The sequence below is a fragment of the Podarcis liolepis genome (genome assembly GCF_965112155.1).
Source record: "Podarcis liolepis genome assembly, chromosome: 17".
NCBI lineage: Eukaryota > Metazoa > Chordata > Lepidosauria > Squamata > Lacertidae > Podarcis > Podarcis liolepis.
This window is the reverse complement of record NC_139571.1, coordinates 35,843,099-35,857,720: the sequence shown is the minus strand read 5'-3', so window position 1 is coordinate 35,857,720 and position 14,622 is coordinate 35,843,099. Positions and strand designations below refer to the sequence as shown.

At 42.1% G+C, this 14,622-nt stretch overlaps 1 protein-coding gene across 4 annotated transcripts; it reads left to right on the top strand.

Moving 5' to 3' along the window:
• Positions 1-322: 322 nt before the first annotated feature.
• Positions 323-7,742, top strand: ERI1 (exoribonuclease 1). Of its 4 annotated transcripts, none has more exons than XM_083482091.1 (7): positions 323-642; positions 1,372-1,546; positions 3,099-3,309; positions 4,284-4,367; positions 4,469-4,578; positions 5,534-5,648; positions 6,518-7,742. In XM_083482091.1, the coding sequence occupies exons 2-7, from the start codon at positions 1,422-1,424 to the stop codon at positions 6,755-6,757; spliced, it is 885 nt and encodes a 294-aa protein (XP_083338217.1). In that variant the 5' UTR covers positions 323-642; positions 1,372-1,421; the 3' UTR covers positions 6,758-7,742. The 4 variants fall into 4 exon arrangements, with proteins under 4 accessions (XP_083338217.1, XP_083338218.1, XP_083338219.1 ...); XM_083482092.1 differs by lacking the exon at positions 323-642 and adding an exon at positions 748-869; XM_083482093.1 differs by lacking the exon at positions 323-642 and adding an exon at positions 836-1,119.
• The last annotated feature ends 6,880 nt before the right edge of the window (positions 7,743-14,622 follow it).

The window sequence follows — 14,622 nt, the reverse complement described above, 5'->3', positions numbered from 1 at the left end:
GGGTATTTTCGTATAAATATTGGTTTTATTGATATTGTCATTGATACATTATTATTTTGCGCCCTATGCGGGGGAACTGCCTGCAACCACTCTAAATCAGAGGGCGGGGCAGAGCGGGAGTCTGAGAGGAAGGCCACGCCCCCTGACGTCGAGGCGCATTGCCTAAACACTGAGAGCGGGAGTTCTCCACGTGACACTAGACGGGCCGCGGATTGGAGGAGGAGCCGCCAAACGGGCGCTTTCCGTTCTGAAATGGGCGGGAGGAAAAGAGAGGCGGGGCGCCGGACAAAGACGCGCGGCAGTGGCGGCGCGCACGCGCACTTCCCCCTCCAGGCCCTCTCAGTCTTAACGAGTTGTTAAGATCAGGGGAGGGGCGTTCCTATCCTAGGTCCCGCCTACGCGTCAATCGTCAGGTTCAGGTAGGCGGAGCCGTGCGAGCAGAGGCTCTGCGGCCAGCTTGCGTCACTTATCCCGCCCCCTTTTGTGACGCCGCTGCTGCTTTTGATCTTCTGGCGCCCGCCCGCGCCTGCCGCGCTACAGCGGAAGGGAAGGGAGCGGCGGAACGCGAACGTGCCGACGTCGCAGCAGCAGCCGCCGCTAGCGCTAGAAGAGAACGAAGGAGTGACAGAAGCCGGCTTGCGGGTGAGCGTTGCCGCGGAGAGGCTTCAGAATGGGAATCGCCCTCCCTCCTCCTCCTCCCCACTGTGGCGTCATTGGTCCAGCTCGCGCGCGGCGCCCGGCGAAAGTCACGTGAGGCGGCATTAGCCGTTTGAAGGAGGAATGGCGCTCGCGCGAGGGGGGAGGGGGAGGGGAGGAGAACGGTCCTGTTTAACGGTCTCAAATCACCACCACCCCGGGCCAGACTTGTGGTGCTTCACATTATTATTATTATTATTATTATTATTATTATTCTCAGAGCGGTTCACAACATAAAAATGCCGTAGGAAAAATCTCACACAAAATAATAAAAACAAACCCATAACCACTCCCACAACACATTTGAAAGGGTTGTGCTTCCATTCATACTCGTGAGAGCAGCACCGTTATGAAGTCCGCCGAAATGCCACAGCATATCCCGCAAGGTTTCGGGTTCTCCAGAGCTCCTCGTCAGGCTGGAGGGTAAACAAATACGGGGTGAAGTGGGGGGAGCAACGTGCATGTTTATTGTGAAGGAGGTGAGGTGAGGACAGGTCCCCCACCTAGGCCCGAAGTCACCCTAAGCCTCAAACTGTCCAAAATTCCCTTCTAAAACAGCTTTTCTCTGCTTTCTCACAAGATGCTGTTGCATAGGCAAAATGTTACTGTATTTTAAGCTTTGGAAGTTGAGGTCGACTGATAAAAACTTGATTGTTTTGTATCATTATCACATAGCCTTCCAGAGTAAGCGGCATTATATATATTATTGTCAAGAAAAGAAAACCATGTCTGGTTCAAGTGACTTCAGCGACCCAGTTTACAAAGAGATTTCTCTGACGAATGGCCATATCAACAGAATGAGCCGAGATGAACTTAGAGCTAAACTTGCTGAATTCAAGCTTGACACCAGGTAAGCATTTGTCAGGTGTTTGTCTTTTTTGAGGATACATATGCATTTCTGATTTCATATGTAAGTAATAATAATAATTTTATTATTCATATGACGTTCATCTGACTGGGTTGCCCTAGTCCTAGCCAATGTGGGTAGCTTATAACAAAATACAATCGGACCTCTGCTCCCGAACGCCTTGGGAGTTGAACGTTCTGGCTCCCAAACAATCGAAATCCGGAAGTGAGTGTTTCGGTTTTCAAACGTTCTTTTGGAAGCCGAACATCTGATGGGGTTTCCTATTGGCTGTCGGAGTTTCCTGCAGCCAATCAGAGGCCGCGCTTTGGTTTCCAAACATTTCAGGAGTTGAACGGATTCCATTCGACATCCAAGGTACGACTGTATTTAAAAACAAAACGAAACATCAACCATTAAAAACTACCCTGAGCAGGGCTGGAATGAGACCGGTATGGTCACCTATTATGCATCCCTATTCCTACAAGCTTTTTACAGCCTGAAGAGTAAGTGAAATTAGAGGGAAAGTTTGTCATTTGTTAGTTATTTAGAGTACATTATAAATGGAATGGAACTGAAGACTTGTGGAGAAACTGAGGATTTGATAGTTACAGCTGCTACTGGTAATGTAATTTCTGAACACATGACTTGTTGCATAATTTGTAATTCTAGAGTTTGCAATATAAGTTATAAGTCTGTATATTCTTCAGTTATGCAGCAAAAGGAACATGTAAGAGAAGTTCCATATAGCCTTCCTGAAAGGTTAACCTGGTAAGAAAAGGGAATTGAAGGGAGAATGACAGCTAGGAAGAAACTCAATAGGATGGTTTGGACGTAATTATAAACAGTTTACCGTTGTGGGCACAAGTCTCAGAATTGCATGCTCCTCCGCTATACTACCCATGCTAGCTGGAGCTGATGGGGGCTGTCCAAAGGATCTGGAGGGCACTAGGATGGGATTGGTGGTTTAGCATTATAGCCAAACCCTAAATTGGTTAATGAGCTATGATTAGCTGAAATAAACTTCTTAGCTGTGTACATAATTGGTACTATTCCTGTTTTGCGATTAATTCGTGTCCTATCATCTATCTATCACTGCAGCTTGCCTGGATATGCTTAAGCTTATATGAATCATGAATCAAATGATTGTTATTTTTTTAAGTGTTTCCATTTCACTGCTGACTTCCTTTGTAAAGAACTGGGGTAACTCTGAATAAGGTGGTCTTTCCATTTTCTAAGACTTGCGATTTTTCTGATTCTTCTAGAGAGATTTTTGGACTTGCTTTAAGGTGGTTATTCCTTTCTCAAGAGAAGACTGTACTGTAGGAGCGACTGCTTTGTGTGGCCTGTGGATCAGAACAGCTCATTGTAATACCTTTTAGGCATAGGCATTTACAAGAGGCAGGGCTAAAGTTTGCAGAGGGAGCCAACCAACAAATAGACCATGAGATTTCTACACTTTGTATTCTACAAATACCTTGGCATTTCTACACTCAGCACTTTGCTGAATAAACCTTAGGTGTTGGTCAAGCACTGATATATATTTTTCCTTTGGCAGAGGAGTGAAAGATGTTTTGAAAAAGAGACTGAAAAACTACTATAAGAAAGAAAAGTTAATGCAAAACCAGACTATGAATGCAGATAATTACTACGATTACATCTGTGTTATTGACTTTGAAGCAACTTGTGAAGAAGGAAATCCTCCTGAATCTACACATGAAATAATTGAATTTCCTATTGTCTTGTTAAACACTCGGACATTAGAAATTGTAAGTGACCCTGTTTCTTCTTACTTTTTTATGGGTAGCAAACATTAGATACAGTGTGTTTTGTAAAAGAGAATTTGGGCAATACAGTGGTACCTCTGGTTACAGACGGGATCTGTTCCGGAGGCCCGGCCGTATCCCAAAAACTCTGTAACCGGAGGTGCCCTTCTGGGCATGTGCGCGGCGCTATTGAGCATTTCAGCACACACACGTGACGTGCAGATCGCTTCTGCGTGTAGATCACTTCTGCGCATGTGCGTGTGGCAAAACAGGAAGTATACACTTCTGGGTTTGCCGCATTCGCAACCCGAAGAGTACGTATCCAGAGGAATAACCCGAGGTACCACTGTATATCCTTTTTTTACAGATATTGTTTAACCTCTTAAAAATAACTTTTAGTTTTTGTTCAGCTTTCAGTTTAAAAGCTTTTTACAGGAATTTAAAAGTAATCACATGTTTGTTCCTGCAACAAAGGTAACAAGAACCTTCAGGTTTTTTTGTGGAAAAGCAGCCAGCAAGAAAAATGTTAAGTTATTACACTGCCACTCCTATATTAAAAACTGCAGCATCCTGCTTTTCATTTTTCAAAGATCTGTTGAGCTTCATTACACATAAGTTTGTCCTCGATAGTGCAAAAATCACATCTGTACAAGTGTTCAGTGGCTCTGATGATGTGTCCATAGTTCTTTAACAGCTACTGTATGTTAAAAAGGTCTCAGCACTACATATCAGCCGGCAAAGATACCCAAAGTGGAGGCTGTTGAGAATGTCCCTGTCCATAAGAAAATGAGTGTCAGGTTTTCTCTTTCATAAAATGTTGCCATTTCACTGCTTGTGTTCAAATATAAAAAAGCTTGGATGTTGACTGCTTGCATGCTAGTTAATACCTTAATTATTACTCTTTTCTTCTAAAACATTATACATTTTCTGTGATTCTTTTGCATTGTTGCCAAGTGAACTATGTTTTAATATTATAGGAGGACACATTTCAACAGTATGTGAAACCAGAGATTAATCCTCAGCTTTCAGAATTCTGCATTAATTTGACAGGAATCTCTCAGGTAACATTCTCTGCAGCTGACCACAGTTATGAGTGTAAATGAAGCAAGTGCTTGTTATAATATTTTTATTTTTGCTCATTGCTGTTGTTACATATTTTCAGGACCTTGTAGATAAAGCAGATGAATTTCCAAAGGTTCTGCAACATGCTGTGGACTGGATGAAACAGAAAGAACTGGGAAGCAAATATAGCTATTCCATATTAACTGATGGGTATGTATTCAGTTGCTTAAAAATATTTTTAACATTGCAAAACCGTTAATTTCCAATCAAGAAACATATATTGTAAAAATTAAGCCAAATTGATAATCTTAACTCTGTGCTATTGTTTTATATTGCATCTTTGGAATTATTCAGGTAACTGAAGCTGTTTTTGCATTTTTATCTGAATAGCATGTCATGATGAATAGTTCTGTAAAAGGACTCCCAAACAAAGTTGAATTCAGTGGGGATAATATGTGTAACTATTTCAAGCATGTTAGTATTCATATGTAAGTATTTAATCCAAGTGGTTCTTACAGCTAGTGTGCTGGTCGCAACCATGCTCCATTATGTTCCTATCCATATCCAGAATTATGTTCCTACCCATAATTAGTATAGCAAAAAAACAAAACAAAAAAACTCTTCTGCATAAAAGTTGCAATTTTGCTATTTGAGTCCCACCTCTTTAATTCTAGCAAGACTGATTCTATATAAAGTAATGTCAAACACCATTGCACAGTTACAAAAACAAAGTTAGTTAATACAGTGACAGAAATTTTAAAATTCCAGCAGAGTCACATAAAACATCAGCGCATAAATGCAATTTTTATCTCACTGTTAAATTAAAAGATTAGGCAAATAGAACTGGTTTTACCTGGCCTCAAAACTCATTGGTTAAAAGGAGTTTTGCCAGTGCAAGGATTTATCCTTGTGCAGTGGAATACTCTCTCCCTCTCCTCCCTGCATACCCACTAAATCTGTTCTAGGGGTTTCCCCAACCTTCTATAAAAGGAAAGGGGAGAAGACCGGTTGCCACCTGTCCAGCCTCTGAAGGTGCCCAGAAGATGACCTCCAAAGTTCATGTAATCAGAGACACAGGGGAGATCCTCATGTGTTGGTCCTATTAGCATGAAAGGGACACCTAACTCACTCTTAAGATACTATGCATATTTTTTCTTTTTTTAAGATCTTGGGATATGAGTAAATTTTTGAATATCCAGTGTCGCATTAGCCGTCTGAAATATCCTTCTTTTGCTAAGAAGTGGATCAATATTCGCAAATCCTATGGGAACTTCTACAAGGTTTGTGTCTCTGTCACTTACATTGCCTGAAACTCAGTGCTAGGTATTTAAAATTTAAGTATATTGTAGACTTATATTAGCAATATGATCTGACATACATCATTTTTTGTTCAGAGAATTTGTTTAAGTTTGTTTAAAAGAGGGAGCATTCCCTGCTAGTTTTTTGTTTTTGTTTTGCTGTTACAGTTATCCCTGTAGGGATAACTTTTGTTTCCTGTAATGATGATGATTTGTGTTTTCAATATTTATTTTTTCCTCTCTGCAAAAACAAAAATATGCCTTTTTCAGTATTATAGCTAGGAAGCATTTTATGTTCTTAAGCTCTAAATGTAAGTTTATTACTTTCTCAGAAAATAAGTGTTGCATATATTTCAAATTCCCCCCCCCCCAAAAAAAAACCCCACATTTCTATCTACATGGCTTCAGAATTTGTGGGAATGTATACATCAAGTCCTAGCTGGCTAGAACTTAGTTTAATCAAAGCTCTGTTCCAGGTGAGGTATACCTCTGGCCAAACCGTTAGCAAACGGCAACCCAGCCTGTAACTGTTGCCTACTGTGCCTTTAGCTCTTCTAAATTGGTTGAGAAGGGTATAATCTTCGTTATTTTGGGTTGTATTGATATTTGTCATACCCAGAGTAGACCCATTGAAATGAATGCACATGGCTGATTTAGGCCTATTATCTTCAGTTGGTCTACTATCAATAGAATTTAGTTGCATATAACCCTTTGTTTGTTTGTATTGTGGCATTAGGCAACTGAACAATTTAATAACAGCAACAACAACAATAATAATGTAGGTGGGTGTATACATATTGGTTCTCTTTCCTACCTCCTCCTGCTTTAGTATCTTTTATTTTCTTTATCAGGTTCCAAGAAGCCAAATTAGACTTTCAACCATGCTTGAAAAGCTGGGAATGGACTATGATGGACGGCCTCACAGTGGGCTTGATGACTCTAAGAACATTGCACGCATAGCAATACGTATGCTTCAAGATGGTTGTCAGCTTCGGGTGAATGAAAGATTGCATGGTGGGCTGTTACTGACTGTCTCCTCCACTGTCCCAATAGAGGGAGCTCCTGTACCACTAATGCCAAGTTTACGATAAAAATTAAACATTGAGTTACATTACGTTGAGGACCATACCCAAGAACGCTAGGACTTCAAAAGACTTCCAAGGAGCTTAAAAACTGGTATCTGTTTCCCAGTTTAACAACTCACTGGAATGTACAATTTGTCACAAAACCACTGGTGTTAATGTTGGGTTGTTTTTATGGCCGCCTCGGTTCGTTGTGCTAGGTTTGGTATAAAATATCCAGGTAGTTAAGATGGCTTTCTGTAAAATGTAAAGTCAAAACTAGAAGCATAGAATTGAGTCCACAGGTGTAATATCGTTCTTTTCTCCTTCAATATGAAATAGGTAATTGCAACACTGTTGAACAACACCATTGAATGTGCTGTATCCCTTTTGTAGCATACAAGGGTCTGCTTGACTTTGTGAAACAGTGGCCAAATTGACTTTACCTTCTGCTCATTATTTCATAACTTACCTGTTACTTTTTGCAAGTCTTGCTCCAGGAGAGGGAGATTCAGTTTTTAAGTTTGCCTGGCTTTAGCCCAACTAATAGCAATTTCATACAGTAATAACAAACGTTTTTCTTTTTCGTATTCAGAAATGTTTAGGCCTTTAATTGGCCAAAATTAAGCACTTTTTGGACACCTTAAATTGTTGACTTTAGCATGTGCTTTATGCTGTCCCATTTAAATAAGTGGCACTAGAAAGGGCTTGATTTTGGCTGGAATAGGTTTCTGTTTATTTTTCTTCCTTCCATTATGAATCAAATAGTTTGGTTTGATTACTCGACCACTCTACCTCTGTTGTAAAAGGATCAGTGGAGAAGCTTATTTCCACAATATTTCAATAAGATCTGGATTTGATGTGATTATTGCATAAGTTTATTTCTATGACCAAAGACAAACTCTTACATATATAACTATGCCAAACAGCCTGCAAAGTGTATAAAGCTTTGTTTTGATGTTGACATAATAAATACAAGTCAAGTTTCTATTGGTACATAAAATATTACATAAAAGTGCACATCTTTTTTTATCTTGTGTTGATGAGTGGATGCTTGTCTTTTGAACTATCCTCCCCTTCTCAAGTAGCTCTGATTTGCTTATATGCACGTTGCTCTATTTTATCTTCAAAACAACCCAGAAAGATTGTTTGAGTAGCTCAGATTTCATAAGGCTCTTCAGGGCTGAGCATGAATTCAAACCCATATCTTCAGTTTCCAACACTTATCCATTCCCCTGAACTGGGTTTTTGGTTCTACGTGTAGATAAACTCACAATAATGTTTAACAGTCTATGGTATTTGTTTAATACTTCAAAAAAATTAGAAAGACCAATCAAAGCAATAAAATACAGTAAGCCCGCAACTTACATGTGGGTCACATTCCAGGGATAATGTCTAAAGCAAAGATTGTGTGTAGTAAAAAAACAATGGGTTCAATAGCAGATGGGATTGCCAAAGTCTTTTCCTGGATGCCCGCTCCTTTTTGCCTGCTAGCTAGCTAGCTAGGATTGATTGATTGATTGATTGATTGATTGATTGATTGATTACCAAACACATAAAGCCGAATGTGCCCAAGTTAAACGTGCATAAGTTGCAAGATTACTGTACGCCAAAACAAAAGATAATGCATATCCCGTACAAAATATTACTGGGCTATAACTATCTTCTTGTGCAAAATACATAAAAGTCCTCAAATAAACTCTAAGCTAAATCATAGTCACAGTAATACCATAAATACTGTATTTTTCTGTGTATAAGATGCCCCCGTACATAAGACGTATCTTGGGGGACTAAATTTAAAGAAAATGAGGGGAGCTGCCCCAAAGTTGTTGAGCTTTTTTAGGGTAATTGCATGTGTGCCATCACCCCAGCAGGGCCAATGCGGAGGGTTGGCACAAAGTGGGCAGCCATTCCCCCCCTCCCCACGCCACTGTGGGCCGCCAACCAGCTGTCTGGCTGTGCGCAGATTCCCCTCCACGCTGCTGCGGGAAACGCTCCCTAGAGCGCGCACCTCCTGCAGCGGCATGGGGTGGAGTTGCGTGCACACCAACCTGCAGGCTAGCGGCGTGCAGCTCCCTGCCCCCACTATCCGTGTATAGGATGACCCCAGTTTTGGGACATGATTTTTGAGTCAAAAAACCTCATCTTATACACGGAAAAATATGGTACTCATCATCTGCTATGAATTCATAGACAACAGAGTCTTGTGGCACCTTAAAGACTAACCCATTTTATTATGGCATAAGCTGTCCTGGTTTGCTGTCCACTTCATGAGAGGCGTATGTTACCTTGAGTTGCAGATCAAATATGATAGCTAACACTGACATTGGTAAGCCGATAAAATAAAAACCCATCTCAAGCCCTAAAATAATTAAAGATGCATCACACTACCAGCTATTGACTTTTGATGTTGATAAATTGATTCAAAGAAGCTTGTCTGCTATTGCTGCAGCAAATATTTCTTTTCACATTACAGTGGTACCTCGGGTTAAGAACTTAATTCATTCTGGAGGTCCGTTCTTAACCTGAGGTACCACTTTAGCAAATGGAGCCTCCTGCTGCCGCCACGCAATTTCTATTATCATCCTGAAGCAAAGTTCTTAACCCAAGGTATGTACTGCAAGAAGATCAAACCTCTACATTCTGAAGGAAATCAGCCCTGAGTGCTCACTGGAAGGACAGATCCCGAAGCTGAGGCTCCAATACTCTGGCCACCTCGTGAGAAGAGAAGACTCCCTGGAAAAGACCCTGATGTTGGGAAAGATGGAGGGCACAAGGAGAAGGGGACGACAGAGGACAAGATGGTTGGACAGTGTTCTCGAAGCTACAAACATGAGTTTGACCAAACTGCGGGAGGCAGTGGAAGACGGGAGTGCCTGGCATGCTCTGGTCCATGGGGTCACGAAGAGGCGGACATGACTAAACGACTAAACAACAACAACTATTTCTGGGTTAGCGGAGTCTGTAACCTGAAGCGTCTGTAACCCGAGGTACCACTGTACATTTCATGCCACAAAATGTAGTGATGCCCTCTAGGTTAAATGGCTTTTAACGGGAGAGATAGACATATTGGCTATTAGGCATGAGAAGGGGGACCAGCAACAAAATATAGTGCAGTGTTCCTGTTTAGTGCCCCAGCCAGCCATTGCCCTCCTCCTGGCTTTCTGATTTCCCCCCATCCCAACATTAGCATCCCATTCCCACTAAGCATGCACAGTCCTCATTAGGCTGTTCCTGGGATTTTCCCCACCAGGGTTTCTCCGCCATTTTTTAAATACTTGATACCTCCCTCCTGTGCATGAATGGCATTGTTTTAGCTAGGATCGAACTCAGATAATGAATTCATTAATATAGAGGATAGCTATTGCTTTTATGTCCTGTTTGTGGTCTTGGAAGCATCTAGTTGGCCACTGTGGAATGCTAGACTAGACTTTTGAACTGCTCTAGCAAGACCCTACTTATGTCCTTGAGTTCTTATGTTTACAGTGTAAAGCCCCTGATGTTCCCTTGAACATTCTTGCATGAAGGGGACTTAATTTTTTTCAAGTGAAGCATGGCAACATACAGTATTAAGGCAGGAGGAACAAGAGAACAAGACTGCCAACTGGGAATTATCAGACATTCCCAATAAATTATGTTCAGGGTAAGCACAAAGTTCTCAAACCTCGGTAAACAAGGTAATAGACTGCCAATGTGGACACCTGCGTGCGGAAGGTTTATGGGATAAAGGCTAAAAAAAGAACTTGCCACAGGGTAGTCTTTATGTAATCTGTTGCAAAATTCTTATCTTTTGGGTTCTGATGCAGCCAAAGTTAAGCATTTAAGTTCCACTGGCTTCAGTGAATGAGGGCATCTAGAAGGATATAAAAATGCCTAACTTTGTTGGGAAAATGTCCTAAATTTTCAATAGAGCCACAAACATGAGTCAATGGTCTCATTCACACTTCACTTAAAACCATGGTTTCAACTTAACTGTGGTTTCAAGGTGAATGCCCAGTGTGATGGTGCATGCTGCTGAAATTGCAGTCACTTTGTCCCCGCTCCGCTCCTGCTGCTGCACTACAAGGAGCTAAGTCATGGTTTGGTTTAGTATTATGTCTGAGCCCAGGCTCATGGTTTGTCAAGAACAAACCATGGTTACTGGTTGTGGTTTATTACAAGCCCCATTGGGATGTAAAGCTAAGCCAACCCCATGGCTTAGTTTACACTAGTGTGGTAGCACCAGGAGTGGCCACAGTTTTCTTCCTGTTCAGCAGCACATTACACAGTCACAATTAAGTCATAGTTGAACTTAATTGGTGTAAAGTGATAAGCAAACCAGGCCATTGAGTCACATCTCCAGGTCCAAATGCCAATAAACTGAATGCACATCCCCATTGAAATAGCAGTAGCCATGTCTGCTGATCTAATGTATCTGTGGATGCAAATGGAGATTTGTAACTGGCACCATTACCAGTGGCCCATGACTGTAGCTTGAGCACGGCTTCTATTTCACTCGTGGGACTCTTTAAAACGCACTCCCTTTAAAGCTCTTTAAGAAGTGTGGTTGCTTTTATGCTTATTTTGTCTCTTACCTGATTTATTTACTTTACCACTGCAGTAGCAAAGTCCTAGTAGCCAGGTTACTCAATAGCCAATGCAACGCAAACAATTCCACTGAATACCATGTTCTGACCTCTATTACAAAATTAATAAAGTATGATTCACCACTGCTAATTTTAACTGTGCTGCTTATTTGTTTTAAAGTTTTAACTGTGCTGCTTATTTGTTTTAAAGATTGAGGTTGAATCCTGACAAGACAGAAGTACTGTTTTTGGGGGACAGGAGGCGGGCAGGTGTGGAGGATTCCCTGGTCCTGAATGGGGTAACTGTGCCCCTGAAGGACCAGGTGCGCAGCCTGGGAGTCATTTTGGACTCACAGCTGTCCATGGAGGCACAGGTCAAATCTGTGTCCAGGGCAGCTGTTTACCAGCTCCATCTGGTACGTAGGCTGAGACCCTATCTGCCTGCGGACTGTCTCGCCAGAGTGGTGCATGCTCTGGTTATCTCCTGCTTGGACTACTGCAATGCACTCTACGTGGGGCTACCTTTGAAGGTGACTCGGAAACTACAACTAATCCAGAATGCGGCAGCTAGACTGGTGACTGGGGGCCGCCGCCGAGACCCTATAACACCGGTCTTGAAAGACCTACATTGGCTCCCAGTACATTTCCAAGCACAATTCAAAGTGTTGGTGCTGACCTTTAAAGCCCTAAACGGCCTCGGTCCAGTATACCTGAAGGAGCGTCTCCACCCCCATCATTCTGCCCGGACGCTGAGGTCCAGCGCCGAGGGCCTTCTGGCGGTTCCCTCATTGCGAGAAGCAAAGCTACAGGGAACCAGGCAGAGGGCCTTCTCGGTAGTGGCGCCCACCCTGTGGAACGCCCTTCCAGCAGATGTCAAAGCGATAAACAACTACCTGACATTTAGAAGACATCTTAAGGCAGCCCTGTTCAGGGAAGTTTTTAACGTGTGATATTTTACTGTATTTTTGGTTTTTATGGAAGCCGCCCAGAGTGGCTGGGGAGGCCCAGCCAGATGGGCGGGGTATAAATAAATTATTATTATTATTATTATTATTATTATTATTATTATTAAACCACTTAATTTTTTTTTAAAAAAACCTCGAAGCAGTATACAAAAATACAACATAAAAACAGTATAATAAAAACAGATACATCATAATAACCAGTACAATGGCATTAGAAAAAAACAGATAAAAGTCAAGAATTCAATAATAATATGGTCCAATCTGATAGGTTGGGGGAGAATATGTCATTACAAGATGTCTGACACAATGCATTGCAAATAGAAGGGCATTCCACAGTGCAACGAAACTGCCTGTTTTGGGTCACTGATATTCTGTAAGGTACAGTGCCACAAATAAAAAAATGTACGTTATCCAGATCTAAATTGGCTTTAACCAATCCGGGGAAGAGAACCTTAAATTACATGATCAAAACTGAAACCATTTCAGTGTTAGAAATTATTAGGAAAAGGGCTGAATATAAAACAGAAAGTATAATAAAGTCATTATATTAGCTGTGGTGCATATACAGTGGTACCTCAGGTTACATACGCTTCAGTTTACAGACTCTGCTAACCCAGAAATATTACCTTGGGTTAAGAACTTTGCTTCAGGATGAGAACAGAAATCGTGCAGTGGCAGTGCAGCAGCAGCAGGAGGCCCCATTAGCTAAAGTGGTGCTTCAGGTTAAGAACAGTTTCAGGTTAAGAACAGACCTCCAGAACGAATTAAGTTCTTAACCTGAGATACCACTGTACAGAAGCAATGAGAGACAGATTATGATTATTGTTGATTTCCATATTTTCACAGTCTGTTATCTTCAGTGCTTCATTCTAGCCCAACCTGCTTTCTGTCTGAGATCTGCACAATCTTGTCTGCGCAGGAAACCCTCACAGGAAAACACCGTCTTATGATCTACACTGTATCCACACGCACTGCACGTATATTTTTCTCACCATGTCTGAGGAAGAATGCTGCGAAACTCATAAACTTGCCTAATATATCATAACTCACTTGCTTACATGAAACTGTATTTGTGGTGTTAACGCCCATTTGCCCAACTGAGAGATGTAACAAAACGATGGCTTGCAGAAATACAGTGGCATTAATAACATTGGAAAGCCAATAAACACATTGATATCTGCATCAGCTTGGCAATTAAATGGCCATGCCACTTTGTCTAGGAAGTTTTCCTCCATGTCAGTTTGGAAGACTTTTTGTCTAGTGTCGAAGAATAATATCCTAATATTAGTCCTAGAAGGGGGCTGCCATTTAACTGAGTACTGGTAGCCTGCTAGGGGCTGCATGCCACAGAACAGCCAGGTGACACATGACCCCAACCTTCCAGAGTTTAGTAAACAGACACGGCTACTGTGAGATTGTAGATTAATAGTAATGAGGAGAAAGGAGGGAGGCGGGCAGTTGCCCAGTGAATCCATAAATTAAATCTGGATTTGATTGCAGGTTGCCATCAGCCTTTTCCCAACCTTCCCTCAGCTAAAGGTCATTCACATGCATGCAAATGAGCTGGCAAGCTGAAATCTGAGCTTGCTCTTGCCCTGCCAGTTTGGTGATCTGAAGGATGGCATGACTGGAAAGGGAAGAGTCAGGGTGCCCCTGTCTTTCCCCCCCTTTTTAATGGGCTCCACTGAGAGGCTAGAGTTCACACGCTATGACTATGGAAACCTTGGCTTGGCATCGCCAATATCTTCTGGTCGAGTTGCAGCTGTAAGTAAAATTTAATGAAGAAACAGACTCCCCTGAGAGAAATGAATGGCTAGAGAAATATATTGGCAATGAAGTGATGGATATCAGACCAGCACTACATGCATCTGCAGAGTGGCCACACTAAAACACAATCCTTGCCAGTAGCACATGTGAAAAGGATCTAGGGGTCTTGGTGGACCACAAGCTTAACATGAGTCCACCGTGTGATGCAGCAGTAAAAGGAGCTAATGTAGGCTGCATCATCAGAAATATAGTTTCCAGATAAAGGGAAGTAATAAGTTAAAGGTAAAGGGACCCCTGACCATTAGGTCCAGTCGTGGCCGACTCTGGAGTTGCGGTGCTCATCTCGCTTTATTGGCCAAGGGAGCCGGCGTACAGCTTCCGGGTCATGTGGCCAGCATGACTAAGGCGCTTCTGGCGAACCAGAGCAGCGCACGGAAATACCGTTTACCTTCCCGCCGGAGTGGTACCTATTTATCTACTTGCACTTTGACGTGCTTTCAAACTGCTAGGTTGGCAGGAGCAGGGACCGAGCAACGGGAGCTCACCCCATTGTGGGGATTCAAACCACCGACCTTCTGATCAGCAAGTCCTAGGCTCT